Source organism: Lampetra fluviatilis, chromosome 13, assembly GCF_964198595.1.
Source record: "Lampetra fluviatilis chromosome 13, kcLamFluv1.1, whole genome shotgun sequence".
Classification (NCBI taxonomy): Eukaryota; Metazoa; Chordata; class Hyperoartia; order Petromyzontiformes; family Petromyzontidae; genus Lampetra; species Lampetra fluviatilis.
This window is the reverse complement of record NC_136287.1, coordinates 15,124,711-15,146,865: the sequence shown is the minus strand read 5'-3', so window position 1 is coordinate 15,146,865 and position 22,155 is coordinate 15,124,711. Positions and strand designations below refer to the sequence as shown.

The 22,155-nt window shown below is 50.2% G+C and overlaps 3 protein-coding genes across 5 annotated transcripts in view; 1 reads left to right on the top strand and 2 right to left on the bottom strand.

The window, feature by feature from the left end:
• Positions 1–1,198: 1,198 nt before the first annotated feature.
• CIAO2A (cytosolic iron-sulfur assembly component 2A) lies at positions 1,199–13,640 on the top strand. The gene is made up of 5 exons (XM_078862402.1): positions 1,199–1,270; positions 5,333–5,518; positions 10,314–10,363; positions 10,550–10,595; positions 10,795–13,640. The coding sequence occupies exons 1-5, from the start codon at positions 1,240–1,242 to the stop codon at positions 10,893–10,895; spliced, it is 414 nt and encodes a 137-aa protein (XP_078718528.1). The 5' UTR covers positions 1,199–1,239; the 3' UTR covers positions 10,896–13,640.
• Positions 7,662–8,739, bottom strand: LOC144935588 (olfactory receptor class A-like protein 4). Its single transcript, XM_078862401.1, has one exon. The coding sequence runs from the start codon at positions 8,730–8,732 to the stop codon at positions 7,677–7,679; it is 1,056 nt and encodes a 351-aa protein (XP_078718527.1). The 5' UTR covers positions 8,733–8,739; the 3' UTR covers positions 7,662–7,676.
• Positions 13,641–13,675: 35 nt separating the features above from the next.
• Positions 13,676–22,155, bottom strand: part of FOCAD (focadhesin) — a 38,682-nt gene continuing 30,202 nt past the window's right edge. Inside the window, exons 35-44 of one of the 3 annotated variants that reach the window (XM_078862398.1) lie at positions 21,939–22,019; positions 21,226–21,354; positions 20,467–20,582; positions 19,220–19,453; positions 18,574–18,663; positions 17,640–17,817; positions 17,387–17,484; positions 16,517–16,792; positions 14,913–14,988; positions 13,676–14,205 (exon numbers count right to left, since the gene is read on the bottom strand). In XM_078862398.1, the coding sequence (XP_078718524.1) occupies positions 14,132–14,205; positions 14,913–14,988; positions 16,517–16,792; positions 17,387–17,484; positions 17,640–17,817; positions 18,574–18,663; positions 19,220–19,453; positions 20,467–20,582; positions 21,226–21,354; positions 21,939–22,019 (1,352 nt within the window). In that variant the 3' untranslated portion in view covers positions 13,676–14,131. Of the gene's footprint in view, positions 14,206–14,912; positions 14,989–16,516; positions 16,793–17,386; positions 17,485–17,639; positions 17,818–17,873; positions 18,143–18,573; positions 18,664–19,219; positions 19,454–20,466; positions 20,583–21,225; positions 21,355–21,938; positions 22,020–22,155 lie in introns of those variants that run through there. The other 2 variants (XM_078862399.1, XM_078862400.1) reach the window with 2 other exon arrangements.

The window sequence follows — 22,155 nt, the reverse complement described above, 5'->3', positions numbered from 1 at the left end:
TCGTAAATAATCTCGCTGAGCTTCACATGTGGCAATGTCACATATATCTGACCTTGTTTTGGATGCCGTTTGGTTGGCCTCGCTGGAGTGGAAAGTAAGCGGGATGACCCCGGGTCAGTCGGCTGCTTGTTTCTGACATCGGTGCCGATGACCCACTTGTCACTTGACCGTCGTCGTATTCACACGGGCCATGTAAGAGACATGGAGTGGGTCAACCAGTGCCACGTCCAGATTTTCAATTGAACTCTTCAACTGAGCCCTTATCCACTCATAGATGGGCACGTGTGACTGATGGGATGTGTTAACGTTTACTGTATTGTATGTGCAGCAACAGATGTGTTATGGAGAGGGCAGATTGATTATTTACTCAGTTTAATGGCTTTAAAAGGAAATAATAGGCACGTTTCTGCCAATGGCTCTGTATCAGAGTTGTATAAATAAAGGTTGTGTATGGCTCACACCGCGAGTTGTCATGAGCGGCATCGGTTTAAGCAGCACGAGACACGAGCGGTGGCGGCCTGGCTTCTGGAAGGAGCTTGACAGCTCCGCTGGCTCTTCCAGATTACGACGTCTGAAGAGAAATGGGGAAGTTGGCAGCACAACCACATTTCTCAGTAGCATTGGGAGTCTGTTTATAACAGCCACCTTGTAAAGAGGTTTCGCAGTTTTCAATTTAACACGTGGCTTTGGTGGTGGTGGTGCTGCTGAGCCGGGAGCATCTCGCCCATCACATTGACGAAGTCCAGAATAATGACCTCGGTGGGGACCCAAACGTCACCGCACCTCCTGGCTTTGGCATTCCTCCTCGAACACTGATTTGACCATCAACCGCATCAGAACGTCAACAGGCCGATGGGAACATCTTCATAAATGGAACATTTTATGAAAATTGCGATTGTGGCCATGCACCCAAAACTATGAACCATATCGCAGTGTGCGCCCTCTCTCCTGACGCCGTGACGAGCACGCCCCGACAGGGGTCGGTGTCGATCTCCTGACAAGTCGCTCGCTGCTGCCGCCACGCGCGATGGGAATGGAGAAGAACCGCACGTTGTGTTCAGTCGCCGGGGGCGCCGAGGGGGCGGGGCTTATGAGGTCGAGGGGCGGGGTTAGTACGGAGTGGGAGGGACCATATACGATGGGCGGGGGCTGAGGATGACGCAGTGAGGGCGGGGCTGGAGGATGACGTCATAAAGGGGCGGGATCGGAGTGAGAGGGGCGGGGGTCAGGGGTCGCGGCATGGACGGCGAGAAGGCGCTGGAGGTCTACGGTAAATCGCCCGGCAGTGACCTCAACCACAACACCACAACCACTACCACAACACCACAACCACTACCACAACACCACAACCACTACCACAACACCACCACAACCACAACACCACCACAACCACTACCACAACCACTACCACAACCCCACTACCACAACACCACTACCACAACACCACAACCACTACCACAACACCACTACCACAACACCACTACCACAACCACTACCACAACACCACAACCACAACACCACAACCACACTACCACAACACCACTACCACAACCACTACCACAACCACACTACCACAACACCACTACCACAACCACTACCACAACCACACTACCACAACACCACAACCACTACCACAACACCACTACCACAACACCACAACACCACAACCACTACCACAACACCACAACCACTACCACAACACCACAACCACACTACCACAACCACAACACCACTACCACAACACCACTACCACAACACCACTACCACAACACCACTACCACAACACCACCACAACACAACCACAACACCACAACACCACTACCACAACACCACAACCACAACACCACAACACCACTACCACAACACCACTACCACAACACCACTACCACAACACCACTACCACAACCACTACCACAACACCACCACAACACCACAGCCACAACACCACAACCACACTACCACAACACCACAACCACTACCACAACACCATAACCACTACCACAACACCATAACCACTACCACAACACCACAACACCACAACCACCACCACAACACCACTACCACTACCACAACACCACAACACCACTACCACAACACCACAACACCACACTACCACAACACCACAACCACACTACCACAACACCACAACCACTACCACAACCACTACCACAACACCACAACCACTACCACAACCACTACCACAACACCACAACCACTACCACAACACCACAACCACTACCACAACACCACAACACCACTACCACTACCACAACACCACAACACCACAACCACACTACCACAACACCACAACCACAACACCACTACCACAACCACTACCACAACACCACAACCACTACCACAACACCACTACCACTACCACAACACCACAACCACACTACCACAACACCACAACCACAACACCACTACCACAACCACTACCACAACACCACAACCACAACACCACTACCACAACACCACTACCACAACACCACTACCACAACACCACCACAACACAACCACAACACCACAACCACTACCACAAACACTACCACAACACCACAACCACAACACCACAACCACAACACCACAACCACAACACCACTACCACAACCACAACACCACAACACCACAACACCACTACCACAACACCACAACCACTACCACAACCACTACCACAACACCACTACCACAACCACTACCACAACACCACTACCACAACCACAACACCACAACCACAACACCACAACCACTACCACAACACCACAGCCACAACACCACAACCACACTACCACAACACCACAACCACAACACCACAACACCACAACCACTACCACAACACCACAGCCACAACACCACCACCACACTACCACAACACCACTACCACAACACCACAACCACACTAGCAGTACCACAACCACACTACCACAACTACAACACCACAACCACAGTACCACAACCACAGTACCACACTACCACAACCACACTACCAGTACCACAACCACACTACCAGTACCACAACCACACTACCACAACTACAACACCACAACCACAGTACCACAACCACAGTATTACACTACCACAACACCACAACCACACTACCAGTACCACAACCACACTACCACAACTACAACACCACAACCACAGTACCACAACCACTACCACAGTACCACAACCACAACACCACAACCACAGTACCACAACCACACTACCACAACCACAGTACCACAACCACACTACCACAACCACACTATCACAACCACGCTGCCACAACCACACTATCACAGTACCACAACTAACTAGTAACTACCACAGCTACACTACCACAACTACACTATCACACTACCACAACTACACTACCACAACCACAGCTACACTATCACACTACCACAACTACACTACCACAACTACACTACCACAACTACACTACCACAACTACACTACCACAACTACACTATCACAACCACACTACCACACCTACACTACCACACAACACAAAAACAACAACCGCCATTCGCCACCAAGTGCCGGTGATGTTATCACGGCGCCTGTGCCAGGCGACGTGCGCTTCGAGGCCACGTGAAGAGTCTAGCGCCGCCTCAAGGTCATGGGCACGGGGCAGACCCAGCAGGTGCCATGAGATGACTTACTGAGATGACTGAGATGACTGACTGAGATGACCGAGATGACTTGACTGAGATGATTGACTGAGATGATTGACTGAGATGACTGACTGAGATGACTGACTGAGATGACTGACTGAGATGACTGACTGAGATGACCGAGATGACTGACCGAGATGATTGACTGAGATGATTGACTGAGATGACTGACTGAGAGGACTGATGAAGATGACTGACTGAGATGATTGACTCAGATTATTGACTGAGATGATTGACTGAGATGACTGATGAAGATGACTGACTGAGATGATTGACTGAGATGATTGACTGAGATGACTGACTGAGATGACTGACTGAGATGACTGACTGAGATGACTGACTGAGATGACTGAGATGACCGCCAGATGCGCCACCGGCTGTTCCCCGACTGTGCCAACTCGCTTCATTTTAGTCGTCCGGCGATCGTTCCTTGTTGTGAGCATCGCTCCTCTGCTCTGTTGTTGTTGGAGGGCGACTGCCCCCATCTGACCTGTAGCAGCGTCTTTGACGAGCCTCCACCGCCACCGTCACCACATCACCGTCATCACAATAACACCACATCACCGTCATCACACTTACACCACCACCGGCATCTTCACTGTCACCATCATCGGGAGTCGCTGTCTCACTGTGCAAAAAGCACAAACTCGCGTTTAAATGCGTGACGCTTCTAGAAAGGAGCAGGCCCTGCCTGGCTGCGGGTTCGAGCTCTCACGGCCAGGAGGACGCTCGGCCTCCTGCCCCTCCCGCCGTGGGCTCCTCTCCGCTCCTCTTGCGTTGCCCCCTTCCATCCCCGCTGCCCGCGACGGCTGTGCCCCCTGGTGCAGGCGAACCTGGCCTGGCACACGATGCGGTTGGTTGTGTTTGGGGCAGTATTGATTCTCAAAGCAAAGAGAGAAACGTGGCCACAGAGACAAGGGGCAGCGTGTCTCAATGAGGAGCTGCGGCACGCAGATGTCGAGTGACGCTTGCGAGATAAGTCGCCCTTCACGATACGAGCCACCCAGCCACTACTACTGGCCCTCCTCCCACTGACCATCACCCTGCTAGTTGTATTCGGAAACATGGTTTCTACCATTGACCGCAGGCATATCAGATTCTGGGAGAGAAAACTGCAATATCACGTCGCGTTGTGCACAGTTTTCTGATTCGTAAAACGAAGAGTTGGGTGACAGGTTCAGTGTAAGATTGAGGGAATGGTGTCTGCATATGTGGACTTAAAATTGTAGAGATTTTCCTTGAGGGAAACTTTAGTGGAGATGTTTTAACTCTTAATAAATCGGATTCAAGCAAACAATATAACGAGTGCATTTTTCATTCTGTAATTATCTGTGCATTCACAAGGAAATAAACCACATTTGTAAAAGAACATAGACATGCACAATTATTATGGATCAAAGAAGATTTTGCAGCCAACACGATCCATAAAGTATTTTTGTATTGGGCCACAGAATGATCTGACCAAATTCATGTTCTAACACCCTAACCCTCCACCACCAGAATTCTGCCCAAATAATTTATGTGGCCGAAACCAAAAATTATTTATACAAATTTCATTTTAAGTTTGAACGACGATTGGATGCCTGCATTGTGGATGTAAGGCTGGAGTGGTAATATATGCATAGAGGCCTACTAAGCCATGATATCCGTGTGACCCTGACACGCTCCTGCAGACGTCATCCGCACCATCCAAGACCCCGAGAAGCCGAGCTCGCTGGAGGAGCTGGGCGTGGTGAGCGAGGGCTGTGTGGAGGTGCAGGCCCTCACGGAGGCGCGGCGCGGGGAGGACGAGGAGGAGCATCTGGTCGTCATCCGCTTCACGCCAACCGTGCCGCACTGCTCTCTCGCCACGCTCATAGGTACGGAAAGCAAACGCAGTCCTAGGAGCGGCAGGGTTGCGTACACGTGGCCACCAGCCCCTACCAATCTGTCAATCTGGCTGCGTGGCACTGATGAAACACTTGCAATCATCAGCTTGGGAATTTATTTTTGAAGCAACTCCCAAGCTAACGGGAGATTTTTTTTTCAGTTGAATTCTGGTTGGGAATCAACTCGGGCCATCATCACTGGAGTTGATAAACACTTATACCACTCGAGATTGCACTGTAGATGGAATGGCCCCTTCCTCACAAATGTGGAATTTCTACCACTTGGTAAGGGCTACCAACAGAGGTGAGTGTTGCCACACAAATTGGAGCAGGGAGACGCTCAGTTTAATTCAAGCACGGGTAACACCGGCCTCGTCTTGTGGGTGACCTGACACGACCTTTGATTCCCACTTGTTAGAGGGCGTTGTGGTTCTTTTTCTCGGCTGTGGCAGGAATAAAGCCTCCTGAACCCCTACGGACTGAGAATAGGGTTTCCCCTTTTTTCTGGCAACAAAACAGGTATTAAGATGTTAAAACACCAAACTGAAACCTTTTACAAGGAATCATGTCTGCATTAACCACATATACTAGTGGTCAGAATGCAAACAAAAACACACTCTGGTAGTATATGCATTGTCTTTGAAACTGATTGGTCCACACCAGACAGCTTTCCTTTGAGCCTTGTCTCAAACGGTGTTAGACCAGAGGATGCCAAAAGGCGTACTTTTACGTAGTATATGTGGTGAATGCAGACATGATTCGTTGTAAAAGGTTTCATTTTGGTGTTTTAACATCTTAACACAACTGTTTTGTTGCCAGAAAAAAGGAGAAAACCTATTCTCATATTTTGGTACTGGCAAAGGAGGTCCCATGATGTACCCCACGGACTGTCTCACTAACAATCAAACTCATTTTGCACAGTCCACACCACAAGTTAGCTACCACAAGGGTCAACAGTCTCGTAATTCTCAGTGAATGAGTGATTGTGAAACATCGACCAGACTAGAACCGCTCAAGTGCTACGCAAGTTTCAAACTGCAAACTGCTGCCATGATATCGTTAGGGTAGGTGTCTCATGCACGATTAAGGGGGTTCACTGCGCACTCATGAAGGGTGGAGCCGGTGCTGTTCGGAACGTACAGCGATGCAGTATCACATATTGAACCAGAATGCATGTCGCCACTCTTTAATTATCACTACCAGTTACACAACATAACACCAGCAGTGCATGCTTCTTATACAAGTGAAACACAATTTTTTTACAAGGGTAACCTAACTTATAATATGAATATTGTGATCCAGCCTAAAATCCATGCGGGTGAGTAAAGAAAGTCGTACCTTGTGGGAGGCCACAAATGGTCATCAATTAGAGAGACTGGTCCCACCATGGAAATGTTACATTTCTACCCAGGACTACCAACGGAGCAGGGAGACTCTTTTATTTGAACCCAAATACTTTACTATTCATGTTAAAGTGTGTTACATTGACACAAAGCACTGTTCAGAAGTGAATCTTCAGGTTTATTGACAAAGGGACACCACTTAAATATCCTTTGCAGATTGAACCCAGCTTGAGCTTGGAGCAGCACCTGGGCTGAAATTGCTGTAATTTCTTTGGCTGAGCAGTCACTCTCCAAAAACTGTGATAACTGTATCCTTATGCGGAAAAACCACAGCATGTCACTTGTAGATTATATGAAGCGATGTTATCCATACACATCTGTAGCATGGAATCTTCCTGTAGTCCGTAATATTGTGGACCACTCGAAGGTGTTTCTGTTGATTTTGTTTAACCAGGTGAGAGCATAAAGAGACAAGGATTGTCTTATTGGCAAGTGTGACCTCGGTTAGCCAGCATGCTCGACAGTGTGCCAAACACGTCATGCTTATAGTCTGCAGTCACATTCTAAGCACTGTTCAGGAAACCTGTCGGTCACAGCGAGAGGCTTCATAACTCCCATTTCATTGTCAGCAAACTGATGTGTCGGTAACAGAAAATATTTTTTTCCTTAACTTATCGTGTCATGTCGCTGCCGCATCCGCCAAGTGAGGTTGATCACCATCAACACAGTTTAACAGAGGTCCACAATGCACCGACGCTGCATTAGTTACCATCATTGTATTCCTTTTCGCTGCGCGAAAGACCGCATCAGAGGTGAGTTAGGTCGTACTGGACGGCAGCAACCGTGCGCTTCGGAGCGCGACACTTGAGGCAGTTTTGGGTGCAGCCAAAAACTCGATCTCGAAACTTCTGGTTGCCCAAGCCGATGATGTACGGGCTCAGGGAAGCGTACATGGTGGAGAGAATGCGGACTGCTTGCACCAACTGGGGGTTCACTTGGGCCGGGTTGCTTGTGACTAACACGATGCTGGTGGCGTGGCTGCCCCAGCTGAACAAGAAGACGCAGACCAGGGCGGAGAGCAGCTTCACGGCTCGCACCTCCTGACAGAACGGCCGGCTCGTGGCCCAGCCGCCCTGCTGCCACTGCACTTTGGTGGCACGCAGGAAGCAGATGGTCCTCACGTTGGTGACCACCATCAAGACTGTGGGCAAAACCTCCAGAAAGATCAGCAGGACGGTGGACATGGAGTATCTGATGTAGTAGCTGGAGGGTTCTATGATGCACTGGCACCAGGGCACGCTGCCGTTTCCGTCAAACGGTCTCGTGAACTGGAGCAGCGGGTGCAGCAACGCGCCAAGCACGGCGGACACGGAACCGATTGCCGCGGCGCAGCGGCGCTGCTCCATCATGCGGCTCAGGACGGCGTTGACGCCGAAGGGGCTGCGCACCTTGGCGAGGCGGAACACGCTGACGAGCAGCGTGATCCAGATGGCCAGCACCTCGGTGAAGCGGACGGTGAAGTAGTAGAGCGGGCAGCCGGCGCGCGTCAGCAGGCACGTTCCCGTCGCCTCCGACAGGGAGGTGCCGAGGCGCAGGAGGTTGTTGACGAGGTTGCACGTGGCGAGCAGCACGAAGAGCAGGTCGGCCGTGGGTAGCTTGGAGAGGCTCTGCAGAGTCACTGCCATGACGGTTGTGTTCCCCAACAAACCGCCCAGCGCCAACAGCCCGTAGAAAAGGAAGTTCCTGAACTGCGGTGGCAGCATGTTGCCGTGTGGGCCGTGTGGCCAGAGAGCTGCTGCCAGCGAGGGCTGGACTGACGTCAACTCCGGGACACGGTGTGTCTGTCGTGCGCCACCTGACATCGCGTGGTATCAGAAGCTCCGGTCTATTTAACGGTTTCAAGGTGACACCTCCGTAACTGCTGGGTTCGCAAAAAACAACCACGTTAAAAACACTGTAATACGAGATCTAATTTATGGACAAAACCGCACGTAAGAGATGTTTTTAATAAAAGTACACGGGGTAACAGCGTGTGGACGCTAAATAAGCTGTGTACGCATTTGTGAGTTGGAAATGGGGGTTTTGTTAGGTTGTGTGTTTTGGAAATAATAAATAACTCTATCGTCAGTCCCGAGCTGTGGGTTTGCAGTTACTGCCACAGTGTTGCCCCCGTCAAGGCCCCGATGATAACCTTCTCTCTCTCTTTAAAGACTTGGCCATCTGTCCGCCGTGTGCACCTGGCCCGGTGTGAATCCATCTGGCCGGTGCATCTCGGGTTATACAGCGGCCAGTGCTTTAGCCAGCGGCCATTATTGCTCACGTAAGCATCACAACTTCAGGCTAAATACAAGCCTTGTGCACGTGGGCAGAGCAAGAGATCAGAGGGTTGCGCCCATGACACAAATCTCTACAACCACCGTTTCGACGTTTCGAGCTCATCCCAAGAGTCAGAGATTTGCGAGTGGCAACTGGCGTTTGTGGTTCGTGATCCTTGCCGGGTGGATTGTCCATGGCTCTTGAAGCATTCACGAAGACACTGAGGGCACCACGAAGAGCCTCGAGGAGGAGGAGGAGTGTTCTTCTCCCGATTCATGAATGGCTACCTTGTTAAGATGCGGCCATCCGGGCTACAGCGATTAGTGGTGCAAAGTACATTGCAGCGAGAGCACTTGCATTGGAAATTCACACCGAATAAAGAACATCATCTGGCCGGGTTGCTGTATTCAGTGCAACTTGACTCGCAATCGGAGGGTTTCCACACTGAGACTGAGAAACGGCTACAGCTGGTAGAGTGGTGCCAGCTGTGCTTACTCACTTGATGCTTGTGGGTGTTACATGGGATGGTGGCATTCGGTGTTGCATGAAAGAGTTTTATTGTGTAAAACTCCTCTTGCTAGACGTACAATGTGAACGTAAATGTGACCGCATTTAAATGCTGACGGACGTGCCGAGGAGTGTGCAGTCCTACTTCTGTAGCGTGAACTGCGTGTGGCTGTGTAGTCTCTGGCAATGTCCCAGCATGCCTTGTGGAGCAGGAGGGCGTGGCAAGGATCGAGGTGGGCATGCAGTGGTTCGATTATTTGGGGGCTGAGAAGTTCAGCTGCGTGAATTGTGCGGTGGAATCTACAATGGCAAGCGGCTGCTGAGGGTGTATGTGGTGGCAACGTCTCGTGTTCTCCTTCTCAGGATGATTTTCATCAGGGCTGTTACAAAAACGTTAATGTCTTTATAAAAACGTTCAGGACAATGTGAATCGCACACCCAGGACAAACTGGTCAAAATTGCATGACAAAATAATGCACACATGCCCATCAAATCTAATAGCTGCGCATGTACTGCTTGAGATGATTTAATACTGTGTATGCAGTGTGATCGTGTTTTTATGTAAAAGACTTTGCGACATATCATTGTCTCGTGCTTACATGTGTATGTTGTATTTTCAGGTCTCTGTTTACGCGTGAAGCTGGAAAGATGCTTACCGTTCAAACACAAGGTGGGGCTTCAGTGCAGACCCATCGACGTGTGAAGTGTCACCTGTGCTTAGACTCACATGTGGAGCTAATCCTGGGGAAAAAATCACTAAGAATGTAATTGTTGCATACGTGTAGTTTAATGTTAAAGCACTGTTGTAGTGTTTATAGATTTTGGAAGTCACCTGTGATGTTTATTATTTTTCCAGCTGGAGATCTACATTGCAAAGGGAACGCACGCCACGGAACACGAGAGTGAGTCCGATCTTCCCATGGGAAAGTCAATGAGTTAAAATGTTCCCATAGCGGAACTCCTATCCACACTGAGGAATGCACAAATCTCCAAATGCAAAGAACGCTCTCTTAAGTCTTTGACACACTCAGCTTTGGATGCGCTACTGTAGGGCCCCGGTGGAACGAGTAAATCCTGTGTCCCCTTGTGGTCTCTGCGCAGTCAACAAACAGATCAACGACAAGGAGCGGATCGCAGCCGCCATGGAGAACCCCAACCTGCGTGAAATTGTGGAGAACTGCGTGAAGGATCTCGATGAGTGAGCCGCGTCCTGCAGCAGCAGCAGCAGCAGCAGCAAATGCGCCCCGCGAGCAGCGCCGTGGGCTACAACCGTGATTTGTTTGTGGCCCGGCTGGCTCCGTGGGACCCTCCACGTGGAATGGATCGCTTGCCCATGCAGGATTGTTGATCGCGCTGCACGGGCTGCGCTTCTCTTGCGCAATGTGACGCAGCGGCGCTACTGCAGTCAAAAAGCATCCAGGCAGCCCAAACGGATGATTTTTTTCATGAAGGTGGGGAAGCTCTGAGCCAGTGATGGTAATTCCACATTCCTGTGGTGAGGACCAGTCTCCCCATAACCACTGTTGACTCCCAAAGAGTGGTACTCATTTTATCAACCCTGAAGGGATTTAACTTAAAACTATCCAATTGTCAAACACTTTATAGCCAGAGCACCGCTTTGGTAAATGATATCACAGTGCCTCGTAATTGCGAGACGATACCTTGATGGTGCCGCCTTGTGCTGGTGTGCTCTGTTTATGGAGTCTGAGATGTATTTATTGGTGACTGGGTAGCCCAGTCGTCAGTGTGCTCTGCACTGAACCAGGCCAATGGATGGACTAGCAGCTGTTGTGTGGCGTTTCCTGCAGGGAATTACCAAGGTGTGGCACCTGCTGTGCAGTGGACACTAAAGATCCATTGGCATCCTATGGGAACATGTCACACTTGTAACGTGGTGTATATGTGTGTGCCAGGGTAATGTTAAGTTTAAAGACTGATGAGATTATACATTGTTGTACTCGAGGCAGTGAGGATGGCGGTGATAGTGAACAGCGTGGGCTTCTACACCACCGCCAATCGCAATCACATCGTAATAAGCAGGGCTACTTTTCAGAGCAATTCATTTCAAAGGCCTCCAGGTTACAAGAGTCTGTTGTACAAGAGTCTGTTGTTTAAGCTGGATTAGAAGATTTATCAGATCTCAGTGGATTTTAAAGTTAGTCTACTGTTGTAACTATGCCCAACTCTTGCCTTAGTCAGGGGGATGATTGCAGGCCTGGTGATAATTTCTAGAACTATAGAGAAGATTGTAAGAGGTTTCCTCTGGGTGCACCAGAGGTCTGCATTTGCATTATTATACATTGGAGATTTTTACCTCCAAAGCTTGGCTTGCAGGTCAATGGAATAAATATCATGTTAATTGAAGTACATACCAATGTGTTTTAGATTAAATTATGTTCATTTTACAATTTTGGAAAATATTACAAACTTGACTTTTGCCTGTGCAAGGACGGGTGTATTGCAGTAAATCTGAAACTTGCAAGCGAAAAGCAGAGCGCGACGTGATATATTCATTGCATCAATGCGTGTGTAATTTGTAAAGGCGCGGTGACGCAGACCTATTTCATGTAAAGGTTATAATCCCTTGTTCATAACGACGTCCTTTTTACTTCGATGTCTCAACAGCATTATGGAGATCGTGTGACGTCAGGGTTCTGCCTTTGTAGTGAGGGTTGTGAGTTGACGCCGAGGAGGAGACGCCTCGGCCCCCCATGTGGGGTGACGTCAGCCGCTAATTATTATTAATGGGAGGGGGGGGTGTACATTTGGAGGACGTCACCTTATAATGATTGCACACACATTGGCTCATTATAGGGCAATTGGGGGGGGGTCCATTTGGAGGACGTCACTTGCTCATGATTATTAATGATGGGGGCTGGTCGATGTGCAGTGACGTCACGAGCGTTCAGGACAGACATTCCTGGGTGATTATAGCAGGGATTTGTTACTGCGAGTGAAATGTCATATTTACAATGTATAAATTGCAAAGAGCATTCCTGTGACTTTCATGAAGTGTATCTTGCATAAATAGCGTCGTTGGTCTGTTGAGCGACGCCTCAAGGTAACCAATTCCAATTAATTGCTTTCCCAGAATTGCCAGTTCATACCGAGGCGACGCTTTTGCCAATGGACATGCACAGCCCTTAGGGCAGCGGTCTCCAACCTTTTTGGCACCAGTAGCGCACGGACCGGGGGGGGGGGGGGGGTGTTCATTATTGGGTCTTTTCCCCTTTTCAAAGAAGCTCTCCAGCGACGTTTGTTTTTTTACTCATTGTGGCTACTAGGGGTTAGAGCTTGTGGGCTTACCAACACTGTGACTGAGACACTGCGCAGTGCGGGGAAGAGGCGCCGACGGAAGTGGTCAATAAAACAATGGGGGCGGGTTCCACCTGCGGACTCACCTCTCTCGCCTGCTGTTGGTGTGCGGCCCGGGTCCTAACAGGCCGCGGACCGGCACCCCCCTGCCTTGGGGCAATCCAGCGCTGGGCAACGGATTCCCCACACTGCGTGTAAGGGGGGTTTATTTAATTATATCTCACCATACTTGGCTCCTGCCACACAGGCCTCTTACCTGATATCTCCCTCTACAACTTTCATAACTTCTGTCTTGTACAGTATTCACACAAACCCTGGCTGCTGGAACCCACACGGACAACTCGGCCGCTGCCCTCCATACACTCGGGGACACGGGAGTTTGCTTGACCCAGTCCCTCCTGGCATCAAAGCCAACGACACAGAACTCGGACACAACAACATGTCCCCAACTGGGGCCCAAGGAAACAACACTTCATCCTCTTGTCAACATCCCTGAGTATCCCCTGGCACACGACACTTCCCCGTGTGCCGACAGGTTGTCAGGACAGAAACAAAAGTCATTTGGAAACACTCAGTGGACAGAGCAGACAAATGCACTTAATATGTAGCATTTTAGTGTAGTTGCATTTTATTTTCTGTCACCCATACCGATGTACATCATTTGTTACTGCGCAATCTCACACCTTGAGTTTTGGCATTATGCGATGCGTATAGATGCCAGATACTAAGGCACTGTGCACTTACCAACTGCTGAGTAGGTGCATTAAAGCGTGCGTGCATGCGAAAACAGCCCAATGCATCCATGATAAGCAGACGTTGTAGTCGCACGTGTGTAGCAAGGAGGAGAGGTCAGGTGTTTCCAGATGTGAAGACTGCAGGAGAAGACCTCGGATGTTGGGTGTTGACTGCATTACAGTTCTAAGATCTGCCATAAATGCAGTGGCATCAACAGCGCTGGCTACTTCTTGATATTGAAAATAAATATCTTGAGCACGGCCAGGTAGTCACCTGGAGTCTTCCAGCTGCATTGAGCCAGTTTCAGTTTGTTTGAAGCCATCACATTCATTACCCATGCGTCCCTGCTCGTATCGGCGTTGGCGAGTCGGCAGTTGGTCACTTGGCATCACCAGTGGTAGGCCCTGGTCCACACAGAGAGCTTGCGGTACGCTGGCAGGGTGCGCAGCGCTAGCAGACACGCTGCCGGAAGCCAGACACGAGCCGTGTTAAACACTCCTCGTCCTGCCTCATGGAAAGCATGACTTAGGGTACCACACGCCTGCTTTTAACAATAATTGGCAATTGCACGTGCGTTCATTTTCATGGGAATGCTGCACAGATTTACCTCTTTTAAGTATCAGCTCGCGTTCCAACATTTTGGGATTAGTGCTGAATCCTGTGGCTCGACATCTGTGTTCCTCCCAGTGGAGCCGAACTAACGCAGGATTTAATGGAGAGTATGTGCGTATCTACGTGTGATTCAGTGCTCTGGAGGCGGTCTTGATCGCTATCACAGAGATTACTGGGACTTCCATATTGCAAGACTAGGTGTGGCCAGGAGATGGAGCACAAAGTAGGTTGCTAATCCATTTGTAAAGATGTACGGGTGTTTTCTCCTCAAGGTTCTGTGCATTCTCTGGGTATTGCACTTTTCTCATGCACACTAAATTCTCAATGGGGAATTTGGCCATCCGTACAACCCAGGCAAGATGCTGTTGACAAATGTGTTTTGACTAAGTGGAGCTTTCCAAGATAAAATAAAAGTAACTTTACCACGTAGTTATGTACTTGCGAGACACGAGTGTTACAACGACACCGGCCAGCCGGCCAAATATGGATGGATGGATAATTCACGCCGTGTTGCCAACACCACAGGGGCAGCCCCGCCCCCCGAGGGCCCGGCGTACCTGTGACCTGGGTGCGCGTCGCGGCTGCCATGGTCCCTGCCGGGCTCTCGTCTATGGCCACCAACCACTCGATGAACTGAAAGTCAAAATGGAGCAGAGCAAGCGAGCTTCAATCTTAATTTTAGAACTTTCGTGACTGCAGGAATTATTATTTGGTTCTTTCGGTTAAGTCACGTCTAAAGATAAAATAATAAATTAAATTAAATAATAGAATACGACGTTTCGATTGCAACACAAGCAATCATCATCAGGTATAATGAAATAGCGACATAAAATCTAACCAGAAAACTATAGAGACATATTAGCAGACAGATATCACCAAGATACATAGAGAGAGCAACACAGGTAACAGAGAGAGGTGGTCGTCTCTGTGGGGTGGCCTTAAATAGACAGAGGAGGGCGGACGCAGAGAGAGGGAGGGGGGTTAGAGAAAAAATTATCATATCAATGAGTGGACAACAAAACGTGGTGCTGCAAGTGCGATGACACGGCAAGCAAGCCTGAAAATCAGGAGAAGGACACACTAAAATTAAATAACCTAGTAAAATATCGAAATGTAATGTAATACATTCTTACTCAGCTTTGTTCAACGATAACCGGTAACCATTTTATGAATTCGTCACCGCTTAAAAAACATCAGGAACTGGAAACTGTTCCCAGTTGAACGTCACAATAGTAAATGCCTGGAACACACAAACCCCACGGTGGCTCACGTCACCACGTGCGACATTTGCCCTAGTTTCCCAGTTGCGAAGACGCATTGTCTTTATTGTTCTAGACGTTTGTCTATGTATAGCAAAATTATATTAACCGGTTCTTTACCATATTTTCACAAAGTAAGGCAAACAACGTGAGTCAGTCTCTCTTTGAGAGTGAGCGGATGCTGTGCGCCTTAAAAGTCAGAATAGGGCAGCAAGAGAAAAATGTCAAGGGTCACACGATGCGTACTTGGCTGGCAATGAGCTGGTAAGATTAGAAGTGATCATCCCATCAGAGACTGACTTGGTCCCTCCGTCCGTCAGGGATTAAAAAGATAAATGACGCCCCTTTGGTCGAAAGTTACCAGTTGTCATGAGGAAAGACTGGCGGCCTTACTTGATCCCATGTGCTGCCTATAAACATCGTCGTCACCGCACAGCACGCCTTACAATGTGTTCAACTGCTGAAATAAAAATGTGTGAACCATTGGGCAACGTCCATCCAGATGGGCCCTCTGGCCCACCAGCCATGAGCCAATGGGTTCAATGTTTTTTTCTCTTAAGTGATTAAACAAACTCCATTAGCCAGCAGACAAAAAAACAAAATCAACAGAAAAAGTGCAGGGACTGTTGACAGTGGTGTTCAGACATACGACCTAGGAACACTCAACGCATCGCTCAATAACACAGCTTGGTAATGGACATGTGTGTGCAGTAGGCTGATGTCTGGGACAATGGCCCTTTCTTTTGTGATTAATGTGTCGGGAGCTCCATTACCCAAGCGCTTCAGTGGTGGGGTTAGTGGACACAAAGAGATCAGCATATTGCATGAGACATCGGCCGACCGGCTGGCCCTTATTGCCGCGAGGCACGAGCATCGTCCCGCGCCGCCCTGCCGCCATTCACCGTGTCCGCTTGCTGCTTCCAGGGTTCCTTCTGCATTAGTTGCGGGAGGGTGAGCGGCAACAGCCGGAGGCAGTCTTCCACCGTCCACCCGTCCTCGTCCCTAGAACCCAGAGCCGACCCCGGCGACCCCGAGGGGGCCGCCCCCGGGCCGGGGGGGGGCTCTTCGGTGGTGGTGTCGGGGCCCCAAGAGGGAGACGCGGCGGCAAGGAGGCACGAGGAGAGGTCGGCCCAGGCCAGCGCCGCCGCTGCAAACACGCGCAGCAGCAACTCCACCGCCTGTGCGGTGGCGGCGGAGGGCGAGAGGCTTCGCGTGAGCGCTCAGGACAGCAACAAAGGGACCCCCCCATCTCCAATGTCAGGCTGTTGAGATGCTTACCATGAGCAGCGTATACCCGCGTACAATGGGTGTCTGCGTACCATGCAAAGTCAAGCTACCGTGACTATCGATGGACTGTGGGTGTCAGGGTAACACTACCGTCAGAGTACCGTGGTTGTTAGGTACCATGGGTGTGAGGGTATCGTGGATGTTAAGATATCGTGGTTATTAGGGTACCTTAAAGTGTCATGGTTGTCTACCTTGTGATGTCAGGATACCATCAGTTTCCCGGTTCCATGGGTTTCTGAGAACCACTTGTGTCAGGACCGTACCAAGGAGCATCAGGGCCATGTGAATTTCGGAGACCATAAAGTTACCATGGGTATCAGAATATGATGGCTGTCAGGGTATCAGCATTGCGAGGGTATGGCGGAGTATCGTGGGCGACCATATTCCGTGGGAACGAGCGTGCCACGGCATACAGTGGCTGTGATCGTATGCTGGGGTGCCATGGGTGAGTGGGTATGGGGAAGTTCCGCAGGGAACTGTGGTACCTGCTGCTGCGTGGCGTTGTCCTCGGTGCCGGGCCCAGCCGCCGTGTTCCTCATGTGACCCATCAGCTCCAGCAGCCACTCCAGCCGGTTCTGCACTCCTGCAACAAGAAGAATCGGCACGCTAACGCTCGCACGTCTGTCTGGCTGTGTCGGCTGGTGGAGGGTCTTAACGACAGACATTTGGCCAGATCATTAAGTGGCCTAACCCTAACATCGATAACAAACGAGTACGCACGTATGTGCGTGTGCGTACCCGTGTGCTCGTGTTGCGTGAAGCGAGCCTGGTGCAGGCCCTGAAGCAGGAGCCACAGCACGGCTCGGTGCTGCGGGTGCCCGACGGCACAGTTGATGCTGTCGTTGAGTCCAACCAGAGGCACCCGGCCCTCGGCCACCAGCAGGACCCGCAGCAGCGTGGCCTTGAGCAGGCCCTCCTGAGTAAGTGAGCGGTGGGTACGTGAGTGAGCGAGCGGGCGGGTGAGGGAGTGGGCGGACCGGCGGGTGGGCGAGCGAGTGGCCAAGTGAGCGAGCGAGTGGGCGGTTGAGTGAGAAATCAGAAGGGCAGGGCAGGGGGCGGGAATGATGCTGAACAAGGGGGCAGGCTGGGAGGGGAAGTGAATGGCTGAAGGGTGGCTCAAAAGCCATAACCTGATTTCGCAGGGTGTGGGTCAGCATGCTGAGGATACAGTGCCTTGGAGGTAGAGTTGGTGAATCACACAAGGATCATCATGCACGTGAGAGACTCCCATCCCTGCTGAGCTACACGGTTATCAGAAAAAAGCAGGAAGTGCTCTTGTGAACTAGTGGAATATATATAATCATTTATATTATATATAATTCATGGACTTTCTGTGGAGAGCATGGCTCAAAAAAATGTCCTTGAGACTCAGCAAGGGTTTTTGGGCTAATAAAATATAATTATGATTAAATAAATGTAAATTATATTTAAATGTAAGAAGGAATAGAAGAGGAAGTAAACAACTCCAATTGTTCCCGATTTAATGACGTATGATCTGGAGAGAGTTCATTTGCATTGGAAAGGCCATTTAAAAGTTATCATAGTAACTTCAGAAACATTTACTGGGCTGAAACACACGACGAGCCATGGGGCGAAACATCTTTTGCGAGGGTCCTTGAGACGAGGGCAGCGATTGGAGCGGAGCCACCCGTGAAGCAAGTGCGGTGCTCACCGTGCCCACGTGAGTGATGCGGTCGATGTCTGCGTCAGGCAGCTGAGACAGGCAGTGAGCCGTGAGCCGGTACTGCTCCAGCCGGCACTCCTGTCGTCGCACAGCAGGAAAGCGCGTGCGCCAGCATCGTTTTCACAGCCGCGCAATGATTCGCCGGTTAATATTCATTCTCACGCTCGTAATACGTGCGGCAGCTCAAGCACATGGAGGTTTTTTCCAACTGATGCAGTTCTTTACTTTCAGGTGGTGATAAGGACTTGTTTTTGTGTTGAAAACTCATTTCTTGAGAATAGTTTTTTGTGTTTAGTTTGTTGTCCTTTCCCCACAACTCCGATGAGCATGGTTGGCTACGTATGGTGCGAAAGAAGTTCAACATACATCCATACATTGATAAGAGTGCTGTGGCACAAGAGAATGAGTCCATGAAATATGGAGGGACTATGCATGTGCATGACGCTCATCGAGTTGAACATGGGATCTAGCATGGAATCTAACCCAAAAAAATTCTTTCTTATGGATAATATTGGTCGTGAAAGCCCACGTGTTAACATGACCATGATGACCTCTTCACCTTGACCTCGATGACCTTCCACCATTTACGGCTTTGTTCGAAGGCCGTACGTGAGCTCACAGCCGGGCACCGCACCTGGATTTCCGCAGGGAGACCGGCGTAGGCCCTCTCGGTGGCGGCACTGAGTGCCGACCAGCAGTAATGTGGGAGATTGGGCAGCCGCAGGGCGTCGTGGAGGCCCTGCAGCAGGGCGAGTTGGTCTCCGCCAGCCTGCGTGCAGACACTGTCCAGGAATGCCTCCATCTTGTCCTGTGGCACGTGCCTCATCCACAGCGGCAAGGAGGAGCACAGGAAGGACAGCGTGCAGGGCTGTAGTGACACACGCACACACAGACAGCCATGTGAAAGCGAGGCTACAGTGACACACACAGGCGGCATGATGAGAGAGCGAGGCTACAGTGTCACACACAGACGGCCAGGTGAAAGCGAGGCTGTAGTGACACACACAGACAGCAAGAGAGAGCAGGGCTGCAGTCGTTGTAAATTGGGTGCAGAAAATCATTTGTTTGTGGAGAAACACAATTCCTGGACTCCGGAGTCTCTCTGCAGTACGTCTGGGGGAAGGCGGTTGAGTCAAAGTGACTGACCTCTCTTGCTCAGTGACCCACAACCTCCCGTCAAAGGTGCCATACTCGGCAAATAAAAATAAATACAACAGCGATTAAAGACTGCGTCATTCCCATTACATCGAGAGAGGTTTTAATACATAATTTGCCGGTGGTTGCATGAGGACGTTCCACACGCTGATCTGGGCCGGGATAATCCATAACGGGCGATGGGGAGGGGCCCCGCTGCCAAGCGGAGTGGCTCGTCACCCAGGCAGTGCCAGTGGCCAAAAGGACAAACCCAGACGTATATCCTTTGCTGTGCAACTTTTTTTCAGCAAACTGGACACAACGGTTGATTCCTACACTGGGGGCCCATCGGTCGGGCGTTCGCCACTTGTTGCAGGGGTTCACGGTTTGAATCCGGCAGGCCGTCCTGGTTTTTACTGTGGGTGTAAAAATGTAACTGTAAAAATGTAAAACATTGTGTGCCAGAGTCGTGGTCCAAGTTAGTAAAATCACCTACAAACTATTAAAATGTGACCACAAACAGCAACATCGCCCGTACTGTGAAACTACTGGAGACTGTAAAACACAGCACCTTTCTTCGTTATAGCCTTGCGCTAAGAATGGTGCGAATACCAAATGTATCATTAATTATACTGGTCAGGAGGTGACCATATTATTTGATGTATTGTCAAGTAAAAAGGAAGACAAAGGCCCAAAGCAGACAATGAGCGAGTGAGCGTGTGATGATTCACAGTCGTACGAGCGCACCGCAAGGCTGTGCAGCAGTGGAGCTGCCACCCACACAGCCAGGAACACCGATGCACTCTGGGAGGCGTGCGCCTGTGCCACTGCCAGCTGGATGGCCAAGTGCTGCACGACCTCTCCTGTGAACACAAATATTCACACGCAGGTGTGCGCACACAAAGACAAACATTCTCCAATAGCCTTAACACACTGTTGGGGAAAGTGCTGTTCGCGAGCATCTATGAAGGCAGGAATGGCACACGAGGGGGTGGGTGGCCAGCACCACGCCTGGCCTCCTTTGTTTCCCGAGTGGCGATGTTCACACACCACACCAGCTACTCATTTGAGGCCGATTCAACCTAGGGTAGGCCCAGGATCGGTTCAGATAATCATCACTGGTATTAGCCGTGAGTGAGAATCGAATTTGGGTCACCGGGTTTGAGGCGCAGGACACTAACCACTCTGCCACCACTCCCCACATGCAAACATACATATTTACATGCATGTTCACATATAAACTCTAAACATCATACACGCATACACATGATTCATAATAGATGTTTGGGTTAGGCCAAAATGATTTGAACAACTTTAAGATACAACCCCTCGACACAGCCAAACAAATTAAGTAGTCATGTCTACAAGCATTTAACAATTATTGTTTTGGCTCAAAAGGTAAGTTAAAGAACAATTATCACAACCAAATGTAGCTCGGTGCCCTGCATGCTGGCAAGTGGTCGCGTGCTTGTCGCTAAGGGGTCACCGGCGATACAGGGTTCTCACCAAAGGCCAGGCGCAGCAGTGGAGTCAGCAGCCCCGGCCAGTTCACAGGGGGGAACTGATGGTTGGAGGCAGCAGCCGCCAGAGCCCCCAGCACTACAGCAACCAAGCTAGCAGACACAGCCTCGGGACCTACCACACAAGAGGCCACACACACAGCTACACACACCTGGGCAAAACAAACACAAAGATCCCCCATATACCCTTTCCAGACTGTTGAGGCAAGTGCTATTAGCAAACAATATTAAGGCCGACATAGCACACAAGGCGGTGGGTGGAAAGCACCACGCCTGGCCGCCTTTGTATCCCCATTGCTGATGTTAAAACACTGCACCTCATTTAAGGCTTAGTCGACCAAGGGGAGGCCCAGAACCGATTTAGATATGCATCACCAATGTTAACTGTGAGTGTGAATAAAACACACACACCTGGCTCACACACACAAAGCTACACACACAAAGCTACACACACTTGGTTCACACGCACACAGCTCCTGTCTGTGTGTGACTGCGCCTACCAACTCCATGGACCATAGAACGTTGTACTGCCCAAATTTACAAATATCTGCTGTTCAGTTCTCAGACAAAGCAACAAAGCTAAGTTACTTACAGCTTAATCTCTAATATGTGCTCTGCACAGGTCATATGTGAGGAGGAGGAGAGTCGCTGTCGGGGCAGTTGTGTATGCAGAGCGCTGATCACACAGCCAATCCATACCTCTACGGCCGGCTTCAATCAGGAACGCCGTCGCAGCCTTGATGACGCTACTGCTGGGCAGGTAGTCAAAGTCCGGTGGCACTGCGGATGGAAGAGGCACACGCAGAGATGCACAGCGGGGACAAAAGTAAACCCCACTGGTAAGCAGGGACGCAGAGGACAGTTGACCTGACGCGGAGCTGCGAGCGAGGGCCTGCCCAAGGTACTGGGAGAGGAC

Bases quoted from the DNA above. Each gene is read 5' to 3' on its own strand.
- CIAO2A (XM_078862402.1), top strand. From the start codon at position 1,240: ATGGACGGCGAGAAGGCGCTGGAGGTCTACG. The intron at 5,519-10,313 runs GTACGGAAAGCA...TTGTATTTTCAG, and splicing joins CTCTCTCGCCACGCTCATAG to GTCTCTGTTTACGCGTGAAG. The intron at 10,364-10,549 runs GTGGGGCTTCAG...TTATTTTTCCAG, and splicing joins GCTTACCGTTCAAACACAAG to CTGGAGATCTACATTGCAAA.
- LOC144935588 (XM_078862401.1), bottom strand. From the start codon at position 8,732: ATGTCAGGTGGCGCACGACAGACACACCGTGTCCCGGAGTTGACGTCA.